This window comes from Psammomys obesus, unplaced genomic scaffold (genome assembly GCF_907164565.1).
Source record: "Psammomys obesus unplaced genomic scaffold, mPsaObe1.curated_primary_1811, whole genome shotgun sequence".
Classification (NCBI taxonomy): Eukaryota; Metazoa; Chordata; class Mammalia; order Rodentia; family Muridae; genus Psammomys; species Psammomys obesus.
Window position 1 is genome coordinate 4,846,116 of NW_026596064.1, and position 20,056 is coordinate 4,866,171.

Consider the following 20,056-nt stretch of genomic DNA (forward strand, 5'->3'; position numbering starts at 1 on the left):
ACACACACACACACACACACACACACACACACACACACACACACACACACGGGGGGGAGGGAAAAGAAAGGAGAGAGAGAACATGCCAGCCAAAGTTCCTGAGTGACAGTTTCAGGGCCCCCCTCTCCAGAGCCATTCCATGCATATCAGAAATACCACAAGATCTCTCATATGGAGAACCTCTCCTTGCATCTGTGTAGGTGTGAATGTGAGTACAAGTCATGTAGCTAGAAAGGTGACAGGAAGAGAGGAATGAGAGGGTTTAAGGAAAGGAGTTAAGAGGGTAATAGAACCTGCTTGACATCAAAGTGGAAAAGAACAGGGATTGAGGAGAGCAGTGGGGATGGAGCACAGCCCGAAAAGGAGCATTATGGAACCATTACTTTGCTAAGTAGCAGAAAAGAAAATCATTCCCGAGAGCTCTCCCTGCGTTCCCTTATCTCTGCTGTGTTCTGTTGCGTGGATGCTTGCACGTGTTTGGATATTTTTATCATAAGTGTTGTTAAAACTAGTATATTTTGGTGTATACAGTTTTCCTCCAAAGTTTTACATATTTTATCTGATTGGATGTGAAAGGAAAAAGAGCAGGAATCATTATTTTAAAGTGCATGAATTTATGTTCTTCATAGTCAAAGAAGACTGTGCCAATGCTTATCTGGTCCACATATTCAGTTAATTGAAGAGTCATGTTGCTGAATATTTTCTGTTTATTGGATTATTTGGTGCTTCCAAGAATATATTTTTGACATTTCATTTTATTTTTGATTTTGTATGAATTCTTGAATTTTTGTCATAATTTAACATTTTCATTTTGAAAACCGAGCACATTTAAATATCATACTCATCTACACATACATGTATGTGTGATTTTTCTGGGAGCTGAACCTTTTTTATGTGCTAGTTTTCTGCTATTCGTTTCCCGAGCATCTTCAGTGTGTATTAATTAAGCTCTCTTATGCTAACATGGGAATGAGGTAGAACCGTTCACCCTGGGCTATAAGTGAGAATCACTGTGCATATGTGACATAGAGACATGGGGTTCATCTCTTCCATGCCATCTATTACTATCAGAACCCTACCTTTCTTTTTGATTGTGTCAGGATGCTCTCATGTTCTCCTTTCTAGAATAGAAACTTTCGCTGTATAATATTTTATTGATGACAGTACATGAAATGTTAAACAGTGAGCCTTAACACCTTATCCTGATTGCCTGAGAACAAATCAATTGATTGGGAACTCCCCATTTAATATTCCCAGGAGGTGCTGACTAGTTTTCTTTTAGCTTGATACAAGCTAGAATCATATGAGAGGAGGGAATCTCGACTGAGGAAAATGTCTCCATAAGATTGTGCTGTAGGCAGACCTGTAGGACATTTTCTTAATTTAATGATTGATGGTGGAGGGGACAGCCCATTGTTGGGGGTGCCATCCCTGAGATGGTAGTCTTGTGTTCTGGAAGAAAGCAGCCTGAGCAAGATGTGTGGCACAAGCCAGTAAGCAGCACCCCATCATGTCCTCTGCATCAGCTCCTGCCTCTAATGTCCTGCCTTGTGTGAGATCCTGTCCTGACTTCCTGCAGTGATGAACAGTGATATGGAAGTGGAAGACAAATAATCCCTTTCTTCCCCTACTTACTTTGGTCATGGTGCTTCATCACAGCAAAAGTAACCTATCAACTCTTTGCCTCTGTCATCCCAATTCTTGGTTTTCTGACTCTTAACTATTTTCAACATTTCATGTGGTAAAATCATGCCATTTTTGTCTTACTGTAACTGGCTTATTTTTCATACTCTAATGTCTCCAAGATTAATCCATGTGGCTTTATGATATAGAGTCTCCTTCTTTTTGAGGAATAATATTGCGTTGTATACATATTTTCTTTATCCATCTGATGGACATCTAACTTGGTTTTTTTTTTCTTGTAAATAGTGCTGGGATGAACAAGGAAATGTTAATATCTCTTTGAGGTCCACACTTCAATAATTGCCGGATGTAGACCAATAAGGGAAATTGCTAGGGCATACATTTATTCCATTGTCTTTAAGAAGTTTCCTATTGTGTTCCCCATCAGCTGCCACTTTGACTTCCTAACAACAGTGTGCAGGGACCCTACTGTTCTTGCCAGAACTAGACTTCCAGTTTGCTTTGTCTAATATCAGTGATCCTCACTAAGAGGTGACTCCTGGATTTGTTTGCATTTCTTGATTTTTAGTAATTTTGAGCGATTTTTAAATGTTTGTCTTTTGTATACTTCTTAGAAAAGCATGAGTATTTTTATTTTCAAACCCTAATCTTACATTTTAAAGGTTCCTTTTTGTGTTGATTTTATGAGCATTAGTCTGCATGTCTACGTGTCTACATGTACACCTTGTGGGTTCCTGATGTCTATGGATGCCAGGAGGGGGTGTCAGATCCCTGGGAACTGGAGTTATGAGTGCATGATAACAGGCATGATGATACTAGGAACTGAACCCAAGTCCTCTGAAAGAGCAACAAGTGCTTTTCCCCACAGAGTCATCTCTTTAGCCCTTCTCTGTCTCTGTTTACTTCTGCATTGTAAGGCTTTCTTAGATACTTTGACCATTGCCAACCCATTGCTGGTTATGTGACCATCTGCTCACATTCATGCCTTCTCTTTCACTCTGTTGTTTTTGCTGTATAGAACTTTCCAATATGATGTTACTTCTCTGGTTCATTTTGTTTTTGTTGTCTGTACTTCTGGTTCCATATATATTAAATCATTGCCAGGACTGTTCTCATAAACTATAAATCTGTTTTCTTTCCTAGAGCATGTACATCTTTGGGGACATTTTTAGTTCACAGTGTCTGACCAGTCTCTGATTTGCTTTCTTGCTTGTTGAAATCCAGTATTTCAACACAATTCATGAAAGAAACTGTACCCTACTCCAGTGTTTGTTCTTGGCACTCATGTAGAAAATGAGTGAACTTTATGTGTGTTTGTATATTTCTATACCACTTTTCTGTTTCTTCTATCTCATGTCTGTCTTTATATTGTTGCTACATTGCATCAGAATTTGCAACATATTCTGAAGTCATCAATGTAGTCTAGTTATGTTCTTCCTTTTCAGGACTGATTTGACTGTGGTCTTTTCTGTTTCCGTCTGAGTTTGAAATTAATTACTGTTATATTTCTTTGATAGGTATTTCTCTAGATATAAAGGCTGTTTGAGCTATTACAGGCTCTTCTAGTCCATGAACACAAGCTAGTTTTTTTATTTCTTTTTTTTAATTTTTATTTCTTTATATTAATTACAGTTTATTCACTTTGTATCCCAGCTTTAGCCTCTTCTCCTCTCCCCTCCCATTCCCAACCTCCTTCCCTCATCTCCTCCTATGCCCCTCTCCAAGACCACTTGATGGGGGAGGTCCTCCTCCCCTTTCATCTTAACCCTAGCTTATTTGGTCTCATCCAAACTGGCTGCTTTGTCCTCTGTGGTCTGGCAAAGCTGCTCCCATATCCAGGAGAGGCGGTCAAAGAGCCAGCCACTGAGTTCATGTCTTTTACTAGGGAACCCACTTGGAGACTGAGCTGCCATGGGCTACATCTGAGCAGAGGTTCTAGGTTATCTCAGTGCATGGTCCTTGGTTGGATTATCAACCTCAGAAAAGTTGCTTGTACCCAGATATTTTGGTTTTGTTGGTCTCCTTGTGGAGCTCCTATCCTCTCCAGGTCTTACTATCTCCTCCTTCTTTCCTAAGGTTTCCTGAACTCTGCCCAAAGTTTGTTTATGAGTCTCATTATCTGCTTTGAGACATTGATGGGTAGAGTCTTTGTATTCATGTAATTCTTTTCATCGCTGTTTTCATTTTCAGTGGCAACATAGTTCATGCCTTGGTGTATTCCTGGTGTCATATTCTTTTTGATGCTGTTGTAAATGAATTTTTTCCCTCATTTCTTTCTTTTAGTTCTTCACTGGTACTGTACAGAAAAACTGACTTTTGAGTTAGTGAGCTCCTTAAGGGAAGGACCATGCATTATTTGTATTTTATACCTCAACACACAAGCAACAATTAGCCATAATCCCTTTTTACTCATTTATGTATTTTTAATTTTTTTCTTTTATTGCTGATCATTTTTGTCATTTTCCTGTTTGTTTTAGGGCCCTGGTAACCCGATGGCTACTCTTCCAGTCTCTACCCCTGTCACAGGACACAAGAGAATGGTCATTCCGAACCAGCCACCCCTGACAGCAACCAAAAAGTCTGCAATGAAGCCACACCCTGCTCCCCATGCTGCGCCCATCCCAGTGGCTCCCATCGGAACACTCAAACCCCAGCCTCAGCCAGTTCCAGCCTCCTACACAACAGCCTCGACACCTTCAAGGCCCACCTTCAACGTGCAAGTGAAGTCAGCCCAGCCCAGCTCACATTACATGGCTGCTCCATCCATCGGGCAAATGTATGGTTCGGGGCCACATGGCTATAACACCCAACCGGCTCCTGTGTCAGGACAGTGTCCTCCTCCTTCGACTCGTGCCGGCACTGACTATGCATATATCCCACCCCCAGGACATCAGCCTGAGCCTGCATATGGGTACACCTCCAACCAAGGACCCTATTATGAACCCTATTATGCAGCAGGGCCTGGCTACAGGGGCAGAAATGATTCTGATCCTGCTTACGGGCAACAGGTTCACCCTAACACCTGGAAGCGGGAACCTGGGTATGTTCCTCCTGGAGCCGGGAGCCAGAATCCTCCTGGCGTGTATCCAAGCAGTGGTCCCAAGAAGACCTATATCACAGACCCTGTCACAGCCTCTGCCACCCCAGCACCTCAGCCAAAGGTAAGGAATATCCTAACACAGCAACAGGAAAAAAAAATGGAACTATCTGCTGTCCCTAGAGAGCAGCCCTAAAGATAGACCTATACGCACTGTTCTTCCATTAGCAGTTGACAGACAAAGCTAATGGAGCAGAAAAGGTGAGCACGGGTCCCGTTTGCACAGTATCCATATAGCTACTGTTTATGATCCAGTGCAACCAGCTGCTCAGTGATGAGGGATTATCTTTCGCAAAACTGAATGGACACAGTAGAGCATGAAAATCTGATGTAGGAGAGGAAACAGAAAATAATTTGTCTTCCAGCTGTTCCATTCTGTCCATCACAGTATCCCTTTCTATACAGTGCAGAAATGTCTTCATGTATCTTTCACCTGCATAGAACCTGGACACATCTGCAGTATCTCATGTTTTATCAGGTACAGGATATTCCCAGATCTGTAGGTGAAAGATGTCAAGGGTAGTCAATGAGCTACTGATAGGCAAAGCCTGTTGGTACCATAGTAGCTGCTAGTGTTAAGTAGCCGAGTCCTCCAGATACAGATGTGGTCAAGTGCATCTAAGACAGATAAGTGCCTTTTTTGGGAAGAAGCTTGTATCTTAGGGTTTGTTTATTTGCCCTTGTTTTGCAAAGTGCATATTCTTTGGAAAGAATCTCACCCTTCTGTCTTGAACTCTATTAAGAATGTTTGAAAATCCTTTGCGAGTGGAGGTTCTCACTGTATATGGATTCCTTTTAATTCAGTGTACCCAGTTATTACTTCCGACTACTTTTAAGTTAAAATACTATACTCCCTACTCATCATAACCTGGCATTTTCCCTAGTTCTGGGACAACACAGCATGAAAAGAAGAACTAGTGAGAATTACTATTAAAAAGGTGAAATGAAGAAACTGAACCAGCTTTCAGTTCCTGGGTTGGAACCAATCCCTCCTTTCCATTCTGTAGGAGTTGTGAAGATACTAGGATTCTAGGGTCTTTGTTTTTAGCCTGAAACTGAACGGTAGTTTGAAGTGATGGATTGAGTAGAAGATTAGACTGCATTTCTTCAGTCATTTCCAAATTTTGATCAGATTGTCAGTTTCATAAGAGGTCACTCTCATACTCAACATTAGAACAACCAAAATAACCAAAAAAAACAAAACAAAACAAAACAAAATGTCCTAACTTATATGTACTAGCACTAGCTCTTAAATGAAAATTGTTCTTGTGTCATTGTGCCCCAAACAACTATCAGATTCCTTAGAGGTATCAGGTACTTTCCAAGTGGTACCTGTGATATGCTGGAGGAATCCAAAGCCTTACCTATGACACTTATATCAAAGTAGGCTAACCTTGATCATTTTCCAGTGGAAGGTTTCCACAATGAAATGTTACGTGGCTTTTAGAATATGTCTAAATCCCTCTAATAAAAAGGGAAGCTCTTCAAGGGCTGGGGAGATGGCTCTGTGGGTAAAGTGTGAGCCCACATTTTAGCCCTTCAAGCCCCACTTAAAAGCTAGGTGTTCTTGGTGGCCTACCTGCAGTCCTAACACCAGGGAAGCAGAGACCAAGAGAGGCAGGCCAGATTGACTAGCATAATTGCAAGTTCCAGGTTTAGCAAGAGAGACCAAGCATGGTGACCCTTCCTCGATACATGAGGATTGTGCTGTGATGGTTAAAAAGGCTGTGGCCATGCAACTTTGCTGTGTAGTCTAAGTCATATTTAAAAACAAACACAAAACCTAGCTTTTTATTTGAGGCTTAATATATGTGTCTCTATAGTGTGCATATGTATTTTAATGCATGCTCACCTGCCTGACCATGATATGTGAGGTTGATTTCTGGTGTCTTTCAACATATAACTCCGCACCTTATATATGGCAGCCTACTAGACAGCTAAATGATGTTAGAGAAAGAGAAAGAGATAACATCAGAATAGTCTGAGGGTGCTGTTCTGCCAGTGGGGAATCAGATAAGACAAAAGTAAATATTCCTACAAGCAAGACATGTTTTGACCCCTGGACATCATAAATCCTACTCGAGCATTTGAAACTGGTAATAGGGAAGGATCGGCCTTTTACCTTGCTAGAGTTTAGCGTAACTTCACACCTATTTAGGCTATCGGAGGCTTTTATTAACTACCCACTAGAAGTTGTCAAACTTTTTTTCGCCTCTTATTTGAAGACCATAATTACCCAAAATAACTAATTACATTATTGCTGATCTTAGGTGTCAGTGGATTGCATATCAATTTTTTACAAAGTGAAATATTTGTTTTTTAACAACAGTGTCACATATTTTCACATCATATTCAATTTGCAGATTAAAAGTGAAAATCTAGCCATGTGCTTTTCACTGTGATTTTTGGAGAGAGTGGTCTGAGGTTGATATTTAGCCATCTGTCTGTGCTGGGGAAAGGGAAAGAGACTGATGAGGCACCATGGCATCTTCTAACTGTAGTATGGGAATCTGCTGATGGAGAGTGGACCCCCATCTCAGATGCTCTCTGAGCATAACACTGCCAAATCCAACACACCTGTGTGGAGAAGACTTCATTCATATGATTGAATTTGTTTGGATGTGGTTTCTACCATCAGAAATGTGCTCCTACTTATTTTTTTTTTAATTTTAGTTCATCCTTGACAGCCTTTAGTCTATTTGAAGAAAAACTCTTGACTTCTTCGTCACACTTCCAATCATGGTAAAGGAGAATGTCATCTTCTCTAATTATTTAGTGATTGTAAAGAGTTGGAAATTTCTATAAGCTCAAAAATTGCCAAGTAATTCAGTGTCTCTGTTGGCTTTAGTTTGTTTTTATTTATTTAGGTACTAATGGAAATGTTGCTTTTGCATCTTTTAAACACTGATATTTCAGTACATTGAAGATTTCAGAACATTTGATCTTTAACCTACTGGGGTTTTTTTTCCTCCCCTATACTTGAAATCAGTGGTTTTAATTTCCTTACATTGTAGAACGTAAAAAAGAAAGAGAGAATGGAAGAAGAAAGATAAGGGATGGAAAGGGAGAAAAAAATACAGTCAGACTTGGAGGCCAAAAGGGTCAGGATTATATTTGGTTCCCACAATGTTCTGGGCAGTGAGTTTGCATATTACAGAGACCACAGTGTGGGCCCTGTATCCACTGAGTTCCTTGATGAACACTTATAAGCGAGCCTTTGTAAAGAGAGAATGTAACCTTCTTGCCAGAAGTCCTCTTAAAGTTACACTGGGGTCTCTTCCTCCATGCTGATTTATACAGCCTACTATATCTCTGTGTTTCTGTGTGTTGACTCTCTTCTGAAGGAGGTTATGCATTTCTTGCAGTAGTCAGGTAAGGTGGCACAGCTTACTAGATACCAGGTACCATCTTGAGGACATCGTGATTCTCAAGCATATAGTGATAAAGTGACTTTAGCACCCTGTCATGTAACAGAACATATTTCAGCCTCAGCACTTGTATAGAACAGATATTTGCCAGAGTGTATGAAGACACTGCTGTTATGCCCCCAAGAGAAGTTGTAGAATTCATCCCACTAGTGTAATACATTAATTTAAAATCACTCTTACTAAAGTGCCCTTGAAATGCCCTCCGGTACGGTGCTGACTTAAAGAATATCAAACCATCCCTCAGCACATCTAACACAAAAGGTGTCTCTATCAGAATGCAACAGACTTGTTTATTTATTTATTCATTTAAATTTGGGGCTTGGGAGAGACATAGTAGCTCAGTAAAGAAAAAGTGTCAAAGGAATTCCCAAGCCTGTAATTTCTATAAAGATTAAGAAAACATTTGAGAATGGCATAGTGACATTCCATACATCCCAGTAGTGTCAAAATGTGTAAATCTCTTTAGCTTCTTACAGTAGCACGTACTGAGTTAACTGCAAGAAATTACTGGTATGTTAAAGAGAGCCATGCTTATGGAAGCATTTATGGAAATGCTTGTATTAAATCTCTCTCCTTCCAAGGAGCAGAGGAACAGTAAGAAAGCCTTCAGGACAGGCAGAAGGGTGGGACTAGACACATGCCTGGACTCTGCTGCTAGTAACAGATACTGCAGCATGGTGAAAATGGAAACAATAACTTGAGTTCAGCGGTAGCGATATAATATTTTAAAGATCATCTCTGTTCTCTGGATAGCAATGCCCTGGGTCTTGGCATCTTTGGATAACTGGGATGGCAGGAGCTCCTCCATATCCCTGCTGTTCACATGGACTGTCAGTGGCCTGTGTTACGCAATGGGCACCCAGCTTAAGCAGCTGTGATGCAGCGTGAGTGAGGTCAGCAATTGTAGGGGAGCGGGGAAGTACCAACTAAATCCCTATACTCAGACTTCCTCTTCTCCGTTACTCATTGTCCCATATGGTCCAAAGAATGACACATGATGGCCATACTTTAGATTTGAAAGAGTGAGGTAATTATATATTTATCAAGCAAAAGTAAAAAGAGAGAAGGGGACAGAAATGAACATATCAAATTAGGCGCTCAAAATGTCCAACAGTAACTGGCTGGGGAAAGCCTTCTAAACTAGCTGGAGTTCCTAATAGAGTGCCCTAGGCACAGCACAATGCTCGTGCAGGTAAAGCTTGTAAGAAAAAGAACAAATAATAATAGGAAGATAACATCATCAAACTAAGGGTTCACAACCAACCAGCTTATTCACTGGAAGGCTGAGGCAGGACACTAAAGTGCCCAATGAAGCCCAGTGCAGAGCAGTGTCCCCTTTGACTCTGTGCCCCCCACCCCCCCCACCCAAATACCCCAGAACCAGTTTTGTATCCTGCATAAAACAGTATGAGCCTCTCTTGGAAATGCTTTTCCTTCTAGGTTTTCTCAAGGACACTCACTGTTGACTTTGTAAGCTTGATATCTGGTTCCCCACTTCAACTGGCATCACACAGAAGGGGGAACAGCCCATTCCCCACAAGTGGCCTGGGAACACGACCACAAACATGCTTAGGTCTGAAAGTGTGGACACCACCATTGCTACTTACTGCTGAGTTCCTTTGTATTTCTCACCAGCACCCTTAAAGGTGTGTGTGTGTGTGTGTGTGTGTGTGTGTGTGTCTGTGTGTTTGCACGCACACGTGGATGCTTATGTGTGTTTGTGCTGGGATCCGAGTTTAGCCCAGTGGCAGAGACCTTGCCTGGTGTGCTCCAGTCCCTGAATATGGTCTCAAGTACTCATGGGGGGAGAAAAAAAGAAAATGTTAGTTTTTCTAACTATACTGTTTTATACTCTTAGCCAGGGATGTAGAGATGGAGAAGATTTCTGACTTTCACAGCACTTGGTGTCTTCAGTCATTATGATTTAGCCATTTTTAAATGTATTTATTTACTTACTTTACATCCTGATTCCAGCCCCCTCCTCTCCTCCTAGTCTTCCCTTCACATACCCCTCCCTCTATTCCTCCTCCTCCTCAGAGGGGTACCCGATGGGCACCAACCTGCCCTGGCACATTAACCCCCTGAAGAACTAGGAGCATCCTCTCCCATTGGAAAAGAATGATTTTAGCCATTTTTATGGGGTTTAGTCCTACCTTATTTTGGTTTAAATTTACATTTTTTTGACATCTCATATGTTTTATACATGTGCTGGCCATTCATATTTATTTATCTTGTACTAGTGTCATCAAAAGTTTGCGATCTTAATTGTGATACAACTTGGACAAGGAAGAATAAATATTGGGTGATGAAAAAGCATTAACTCTAGGGGATGGACACAGGACCAATGAATGAGGTTATAGAATTGTTTCTGTCATTTTAAGCCTGTCACTTATTTTTCTGGTTCTATTGTTTTTGTTTGCATATTTGTGGTAGGAAAGTCGATAAAAATATGATTTGTAATAAAAGTTTAAACTCCATGTGAAGCTCCACAGCTTCAGAGTGGCTGTTCTAAGTGCTGCTCTGAAAAGAACGGTAGGTCCTTTGCAATTCCAACTCGGCCCACGCCTCCCACACATTAACTGTTATTATCCACAGCCCTGTGTTAGTACCTAAAGAATTGTTTGTGAATATTATTTTTATGTTGAACTTTTTATGTTACAATTTCTAAAAATTCACATCTCTAATCTCCTTGAAAAACTGAATAATTTTAACATCAGATTTTATGTGTTGACAGTAAATACCTATTTCAAGTTACTGATTTTATCCGTGTGATTCAGGTACTGACCTGTACCTTTGGAGTTTTATTTTTCTGGACAGAAGCAAACTCTAATACTGACCAGTTTTAGAAACGTATCTATAGTTGTTCTTGATTTCTCTGACAGTGGAAGAGAACTTTGAGGGGTGGGAAGGTTGAAGATGGGGTAAGACCAGGTCTCACTCTGTAGCCCAGGATGGCCTTGAACTTACAGAGGTTCTTTGCTTCAGTGTCCCAAGGGCTAGGATTTAGAAGTGGGAGCCTCTCTGTTCAGTTAACTAAACTGTTTTTTAGCAAGTATAATTCCAAAACGTGTCATTGTTCCAAAAATAAAGATTTACTTGTTACTTTAGATCTTTGATTTTCTAAAAGATGGAAAATCCAACTTTTATAAATACTCTTAGTCAGTAATGTGGGGTTTGCTCCATTTCCTACTTGGAATGTGAGGAATGTTCTTTAGAAAATATGGCTCTTTTCCTTTTGTTTTTGTGCTAGAGCTTACTTAAAGCAACATTGATGTGTGTAGAATAGCATGTAACTTTTAAAAAGCATACAGTATAAAATGCACTAAGCATGTGCCCATACAGTGAGCCCCTGCACTTCAGCTCGTCCAGCATTACCTTTTCTCGTGTCTTGCCAGCCCTGAACACAGGGGGAGAAATGCGCAGTCACTCCCAGTTCTGCCCAGCATTCTTTCCACTGTGAAGGTTGCCTGGATCTTTGGAAGATATTGTTTATGTAATTAGCTCATCGTACAGTTGTCCAAACGTAAGATATTCCTGGGCCCTTGCTGTTCAGACACCTATATTTAGACTTGTATTTTTGAGATCTACCGTTTAGAATCCCAATATTCTGTCAAGATTTAAGGAGGTGAAGCTGTACCCTAAGTCTAAAATCAAGATAATAGGTCCTACTTTTATTCTCTATAAATCTTAGCCACATTTTTATCTCTGTTGTGTGTCTATGAATTGTTGAGAAGTGAAAGGGAGAAGGGTGTTTCAGATTCTTGGTGTTCTTCATTCCTTACTCTCCATGGTTCATACATGTGTAGAGTAGAACTACCTGAGATAACATCTTAGTCAGCATGTCATCACTGTAAGACTATCAAAGATCTTCACCTTACTGAGAAAACTCTGATGTTTGACTGGATGTTTTGACGTTACTTTGGCCTGTGGAGCATCTTTGTAGATAAATGCTTCCAGCACGAAGCTTGATCACCTCATGGCCAGGACCTGGGGAAGAGAAGAGGAAGAAACTTTGGCTTGACAATACCCTTCAGAGGCATGCTTCTAATGGCTTGAAAGTGTGTCCCGTAGCTTCTAAAAGTTACCTCACCTCCAAATAGCATCAAAGGAGGTACCAAGCCCATAGTAAGCAGCCTTAGAGAGCCTTCAATATCTGGACTATAGGAGATGTCATTTACAGTTTTTATCTGAGGAAACCCTACTTATAACCCTGCTATGAAGCCCTCCATAAGACACACATTTGCTAGCAGTTACCTAGGAGACAGCTGATGCAGGTGGACTCTGCAAAGACAGTGAATAACAGGTTGCTTGGAGTTCCTGGAAAGCTGCCTTGAGCATGAAAAAAAAGGCCATGCTTCTAGGGCTTTGGACTAAAACTGTCCATAGCTTTGTTTTGTAAACAGCATTGAAGTCCAACCATCCTCCCTTATCTACGCAATGTATACCACAATGGGGAAAACGAGATCTTCATGACCTACAGTGCTCAACGAGATTTGTATGTTCTCTTATACACCCATGCACACACACACAATAAATAAATAAATGTGATACAAATTTTAAAGTAATTGAAATTGAAATTGTCTGAAGCTCCATTGCCTCTTCTTGTATATCGATTTTTTTTTTTTTTTTGAGTCTTGAGCTAGAATGCCATTGGGCATTTTAGAGAGAAAAAGAAGTAAATATAAAACTGAAAATTGGGACTGGAGAGATGGCTCAGATGTCAAGAGCACTTGTTTGTCTAATGGAGAACCAGGGTTCGATTCCCAGCACGAAAATGGTGGTTCTCCTCTACAACTCCAGTTCCAAGGGGACCTGAAGCCCTCTGTATTCATGAGAATCAATTATGTACACATGCATACATGCAAACAACACACTCACACATAAAATAACATGGGTAAACCTAATAAAAATTAAGTGAAAAATTAACCCACTGCTTGTGTAATGGTTCCTTCCTGTTGCTCGCAAGCCTAATAAATTACTCCTGTTCAGTTTTTCTACCTGAGTGTCGATGAAACTTGGCCAGTCACCCAGATTCCATTTGATTAGCTTATTCTCTGGAATCTTCTCTAGCATCACTTTTACTCTTTGCTACAATATGTGCCTCATTGGATATATGTAATGTAGACTACCTTTGCTGAGATCATTTATGTTTTGAGGCTTCTTTAAAGGATGTGTGTGTCTGTGTGTGTGAAGAGTTGTATTATCACTACAGTCACCTCCTTGCCCCTGTAAGAAAACCTGGTGTCTTTAGCAGTCTCCTCCCAAGCTTAGCAACTGTAGATAGAAACTAATCCATTGCCATCAATGCATAGACCAATTTTTGACATGAAATTATAGATTGTCTTATATAACTGTATCATTAGCCTGGTATTTTCAAATACCATCTATTTTTAATGTAGATAAATAGTCCTTTCCTTTTTTTATTACTGAATAATATCTCACAGGTTTGCCAAATCATATTTATCCTTTAATGAGTTGATGGCCTTGGGGTTTTTTCTACTTTCTGTCTGTGTTTTTGGGGCACATCTTTCTAGCTCTCTTGCATACATACTGAGCAGTAGAATTACCTAGTGCTGTCATCATTGTGAGACTGCCTTCCAGTGGAGCAGCATGTTTCACAAGACTGTTGTATGTCCACACAGGAAATAAACAAGGCTCTCCCCCTCTTCACATTTTTTCAAACCCCATTTGATTTTGAAAAATCTTTCCTTTTTAAGCTAATTAACTACTTTTTGTTGCGGTCATGCTATGCAGCTCGGGTAGACCTCAAACTTGTGGTCTCATCTTCCCAGTGTTGAGCTTACCTAATTGATCTGACTCCTGTTGTGTGATTGTTCTTCCGGGGCAGGGAGCATGTATGTGCTTTCCTTCTTTAAACTCTGACATAATCAGTACCTGGCACAAGTCAGACACTCCTGGCAAATCAATAGTGCAATCATAAGTGAAGTGGTATTTATTGATTGTCATGGATTCGTGAGTTGTTTACATGGCTTTTTAATGTATATTTTAAATGAATGTCCTGTTTTTTAATTGCAGTTCTATTCTTGGTCTGGTCTGCTCCTCAGACTCTACTTTGTAGCCTACCAGATTAATCTTCACTTGGATGCAGTCTGTTTTAGTTACTAAAGTACATTTCCCAGCCCTATATATGGCAGGTTTTCTTCCTTCAGCTATGTTTGGCTTGAGATCTTTTACTCCTGGGCTGGCATTGACTCAAGGGTCAGTATGGAAATAGTACTTCCCACTCTTGCTGCCAGTCAAGCCTGCTCCTCCCACACACAGTTCTCATCTCTTCAGAACTGTGATTTGCTCTTCTAGGAGCTCAGGACTGAAAACTGGAGTCGCTTTTTACTCTTCCTTTTCTCATAGTAAATTCTTTACTGTTTCCTCAAAACTATATATAAAATCAGTAACTGCCATTTACTCTATTGCCCATGGCCTGGCCATGCTCCATCACAGGTCACCTGAATTATAGTTGGCTCTTATTGCTTTGTTACTTCTGTACTTGTCTGTCTTCATCCTGTTCTTCTGCATGGTGATTCTATAGAAACCAGGCTGTCTTAGCATCCCAGGAGATGCTAGTGTCTTTGTCTACTTATGCTTTCAAGACCTCACTCCAGTGTGTGTCAGCCATTTTACCTTCACCATGCACCTGACCCCATGCCTTGGCTTAACTTAGAATGGCTTCCCCAGATATCTACACTTCATTGTTTTACCTTGTAGAGGACATCACTTAAATGGTACTTAGTAGAAGGCTTTCTCAACATTCCATCAAAAATATACTTCCAGAGACTCTATATGCTTTTACTGTTTTATTTTTCCCTGTAGTATTTATCAATACTGAACACGGTTTATTAATATGTATATATGAATATATATGTAAAGTTTATATATGTGTGTATGTATAATGTCACATGTGTATGTGTATATTCTTTGTGTAGATGTACAAATGTATGTGCATGTTTTGTATGTGTTTGTACATGTGCAGGCCAGAGGTCCTTGGGTGTGGTATTCTTCAGGAGACATCCTCATTGTTTTGTTTTGTTTTGTTGTGACAGTCTTTCACTGGGACCTATGGCTTGAATATTTTATAGAATCGATGTACAGCAAGCCCCCAGGGATCCTCGTTTCTTGTTCTGGGATTCCAAGTGCACTCACATGCCCTGTTTGTGCATGAGTGCTGGGTATCAGACTGATGTCCTCAGGCATGTGGGAGAAGCTCTTCCCTGACTGAGCTTTCTCTCTAGCCCCCTCGCTATGTATTTTAATCATTTATTCTTCGCTTTTTTTTTTCCTCAGGAATGTGTCATCAGAATAGGTTTTTGGTTTTTGCTTTTTGTTTTGGCCTGTTTAACATAGCAAATAGTGACTTAAATATAGCAAGTTCTCAGTGAAAAGTGTGTTTCTAACAAAAGAATGAGCAAGTCTAGGTTTCAAAATCACCCCTCCTGAAAGTGCTTTATACAGATATCTGTGCTCCACCATGCCGTGACAGTGTCTTCTGATAACTGGGAAAGGCCACCAAGCCCCGATGTCACCTTATGTGATCGCCACTTCCTGGAGGAGTTATCGTAACTTCGTGTGTCATCTACTTGACTTTGAACTTCCAAGTAGAAGGCAAGTTGTGCCCTCCAGTGCATTGATGGGTTCAGAGGTGCCTTTTATTATAAAGTGTGTGTCAGCTTGATGAATTGTTCCCATACTTTGCTGGGCTTACACTAAAAATAGGGTCTAGGATTTTAGATGATAGACAGTCTTGTTGAATGTTTTAAATCTCTGTGGATTAATAGCTGCCAATATTGATTATTTTTGTCAGATCCAGTGCTAAGAGCTTATATGGATTGACTCATGCTGTCTCATTAACATGCTCCGTAGATATTATGATTTTCCTTCCGCAGATAACAGAACTGACAGAGATCAAGCACTTTGCCCAATTTTCTTTTCCAAGCTTTCATAAATATAAACAAAAGTGAACATTAAAATGAAAAGGCTCAGTTTCATTATGTGACAACATACACACCACAAAATCATTTCTTGAAAAATACAAATGTCCAACTCTTTCTTGGTGTCAGGATTAGACTCTGAAAATGATAAAGTGACTTTTCTTTTTAAGCTTGTATTCATTTCTTAATATTCATTTGTCTATTGTAGAGAAACAGTAAAACAATCAGAATCCATGGTCCCTGTTCTAGTTCATAGAAATATTATGATAAATTGTCTAGAAATCTTGACTCTCCTTTGCCCCCTGCCCTCTGCCTTTTCCAAGTCAAACTCCTTGACTGAATTTGCTTTGGTGATACTCTCCATCTGTGTGGGGTCAGGAATTAAGGATTGAAGACTCTCCTAGTTAGGGAGAGTCTTTGAAGAAATGACATCATGACATCTGGGCCTAAAGCTGAAAGGATAAGCGGGAGTTACTTCTACGTAAGGAATGAAAACCCTCACAGGCAAGCAATACAAGAAGACAACATCGCCTTCTAGTTAAACACACATGCATGCAGACATGCACACATATTCTCAAGCATACAGGCTCACATTTTTTTTTCTGTTTTGATTGTTAACTAATTACATGGTCATCAGGAATGCCTAGAAATTTAAGCATAATTTTCATATCGTTATTAATAAACATAATTTCAGGAAACTTCTAGACCACAATAATTATCTCAAATGTTTCTTCAGTGATAATGTCATGACAATTTAGGCTCTCAGAGAAGAAATAAGTTTTGGCCCTGTTTTTCTAAGAAGCTGCTGTGGCCATTCACAAGAAACTAAAGACCCTGGAGAACGACTGTCCTAAGGCCTCCAAGCGTAGTTGACATTTCAAAACTATCCTGAAATCTCTTATTTTGAGAGAACAGTTACGTGTCCAGGCTGGTAGGCAAAGCCCGTAGTTTGCTGACCACCTTATTGCTGTAGGGGAATGCCTCCATTCTTTTATGACCCCCGGTTTCACAGTTTGAGAAAATCCAATCCCATATCTGTTGTAGGGGCTCTCAGTAATTTCTTTGACAAAAATCTGAAGAAACTTCTCCCGTGATCTCGTGCTTCAGCACTAACACCATGGGAGAAAGATGCTCGCTAGCCCCACTGTTACCCTGTTCCATTCTCTCCCTCTAGTCTTGAGCTTGTCTCAGCATTTGTTGTCCTTTTTCCTACTTTCCACTTGCCCTTATCTGTTGAGGCATCGCTAAGAGGGAGGACAGCCTAGCAGTGTATCTCATTTGCATGCAGTCCCAGGCAAGTCAGTGGCTCTGCATTGACCAGAACCAACAGGGACATTTGAATATTTATGCTTTACATAACTATTCCTTCTCACACCAGTCTGTTGGTATTTTTGTTTTTATGAATGAGATATGTGCTCACTGCCAGCTTATTGAATTTTGGGCCACTTAGGGCAGGGGATGACAGTAATGCATAGAGGGTCTGATTACTCAAGGATACCCAGCAATCTGAGCAGAAGCCACTGGGGTCACGGCCTACTATACTGATAAGTACAATTCATTGCAGCAGTTCTGAAACTGTTCCTATGTTGACAGTGTCATGGTTTCCATGGCTGTTCTCCCTGTGGCCTGATGAGAAAGGCTAAGCAAAAGCAGCCGTGTGGACTAACTGCCTCATCAGAGTTTAGTGGTGAGAGAAGCAGCCCTGTCACAGTGTTAGCATAGCCCTTGTGGGGGATGGCTATCGCACACTGAGTTATTCAAAGTAGATATGGGAAAGACTATCCCAAACCAGGCCATCTAGTTAAAGGGAAAGGATGTTCTTGTTTGGGGCATTAGATTTTGAATGATTTTCCTTCCCATGGTGATTTGTTTTTTTTTCCTGAACAGCTTACCTAGATGGTATAGATATATTAAAACCAAATGAGATTGGGTGAGGGCTAGAATGCTAGCACAAAGAATCTGCCACCTTTTGACAAAAGCGAGTAGCTGCTGTTATAAGGTGTACAAGTGAAATGGTAGAAATATAATTGAAACATTCGTCTGTCCATAATTGCTGTAGGTGCTTGTCAGTCTGCCTTGCAGTCTGTCTTTGGTGAATATATCCTTGTATATTGTAGACTATAGCACTTTTGCTCCTTGCTCTTTGCACTTCGTTATTGAGCATCAATTTGGATTCTTTTAACCCTTATTTTTTCTTTTGGTTTTTCGAGATAGGGTTTCTTTGTGTATCAGCACCAGCTGTCCTGGAACTCACTCAGTAAACCCGGCTGGCCTTGAACTCACAGAGATCTGACTGACTGCCTTTGCCTCCCGAGTGCCTTGATTAAAGGTGTGCGGCACCACCACCTGACCAGGTTTGAACTTCACAATCCCATGTTTTGCATGGTTCCTAATATGGCTTACTGAATCTGTGATAGAAGTGTCCAATTAGTCTTTGTGCAAAAGAACACTACCCACATCAATCTGGTCTGATCCAAGATACAGTTTCAGAGGGCCTATGCAAAGGCTGAATGGAAGCGTCCCATATAAAGTATGGTCATATAAACCATAATAAAAAAGCAAGTACCAGAAAGCACTGAGAGCTGTAGATTCAGGCTCGTTTTAGATTTAGACCCATTGTCTCATTGATGACCTCAAGAGGTCATCCTGAAGTTTTCTTGGTCATATTTTATATTGTCACTTAGGAGCGGGGAGCCTAGACAGTATATGTTTCAGTTACCTTATTTCTCTCATTTGTTCAACAGATATTCCCAGCCACTTACTATATGTCAGGCTTTTTTGTTGTGTGGTAGATAAAAAGGAGATGATGTGGAGCCAGCCCTCAAAGATGGCGGGAAAAGAAATATGTGGAGATGTTAACTCTTGGATCATTTACTTAAGAACTCCTAGGTTGGAAGGATGAAACAGACTAGAGGAGAAGCAGCATTTTCTTCCTGTCTGCCGCCAGACTCAGTTAGTGCTCAGGGCTCCTTCCATCCAACTTTAGACCACACAGCACTGGGACAGAAATCACAGATGCCCCTTGTTGAAAACTTCATAGATCCCAAGTGTTAACTGTGCTTAGATGAGAGATTTTGAGAGAGTCCAGTGACATCTGGAAGGAGAAAGAATAAACATCTGCCATCTCTTAGCCTGCAGAAGAAGCCACGTTTTCTCGCGTTCTGAGTTGTTAGGGAGGTGCCGTTGTTTTAGTGCTGCTGCTTGACCATTGTGCGGGCATTATGGGGAAGGCTGGTTGCAGTGAAGTCAGCACTGAGAGTTTGAATTTGTCTCTAATCCCCTTTCACTGGAATTGTAGAACATAACTCTCATAAGACAGCTTGTTCTCAAGAGCTCACCAGGACATTTGCTTCTACTCTCCCCATAAATAATGTGTGAACAGTCTTTGCCAGATTATTTTGACGTGCTTAGACAGGGTGTTCTGAACCATGTAGAGTTGTATGTACAAGCACAAGGGAAATACAGATAGTTTTGTATGAGTATCAAAGGGACTCTGTCTCTATGTGGGGTGGGGTAAGGTTGGAAATTGCCCCAGCAAATCCGCATTCTATTTACCAGATCTAGAAGTTCTGTGTTTTGTAACTTGTTTCAGTGAGAAATGAGACAGTGTCCTGGGGTGTGGAGAAATGATGTAGTCTTCACTTGAAATGATGAACATTCATTTTCTCACATCTCTCAAAAGACACAATAGGCTCTTATAAGTGTAAGAGTGAATGCTAATTTCTGATTTGACTTCACTGGCAAAGCTGGTGCTGGTGGGGCACAGGGAGAAGATAGGTGGGGGAGTAGAGAGAGGGAGCGGGTACACTTTTCTAGGCTATAGGAAAGCTACATCAGGTACTGAGTTGGGATTATGCTGGGAAGTTGCTTATACATAAAGACTCTGCTTTTGTTTGTTTGTTTGGTTGGTTGGTTAGTGGTTTGTGTTTGTTTTGTTGGTTGGT

General features: G+C 40.6%; 1 protein-coding gene across 1 annotated transcript in view; it reads left to right on the forward strand.

The window, feature by feature from the left end:
• The window catches only part of Lpp (LIM domain containing preferred translocation partner in lipoma), a 434,005-nt gene that overhangs the window by 256,891 nt on the left and 157,058 nt on the right, over positions 1–20,056 (forward strand). The window contains exon 6 of the mRNA XM_055625216.1: positions 4,122–4,805. Within this exon, the coding sequence (XP_055481191.1) occupies positions 4,122–4,805 (684 nt within the window). The remainder of the gene's footprint in view (positions 1–4,121; positions 4,806–20,056) is intronic.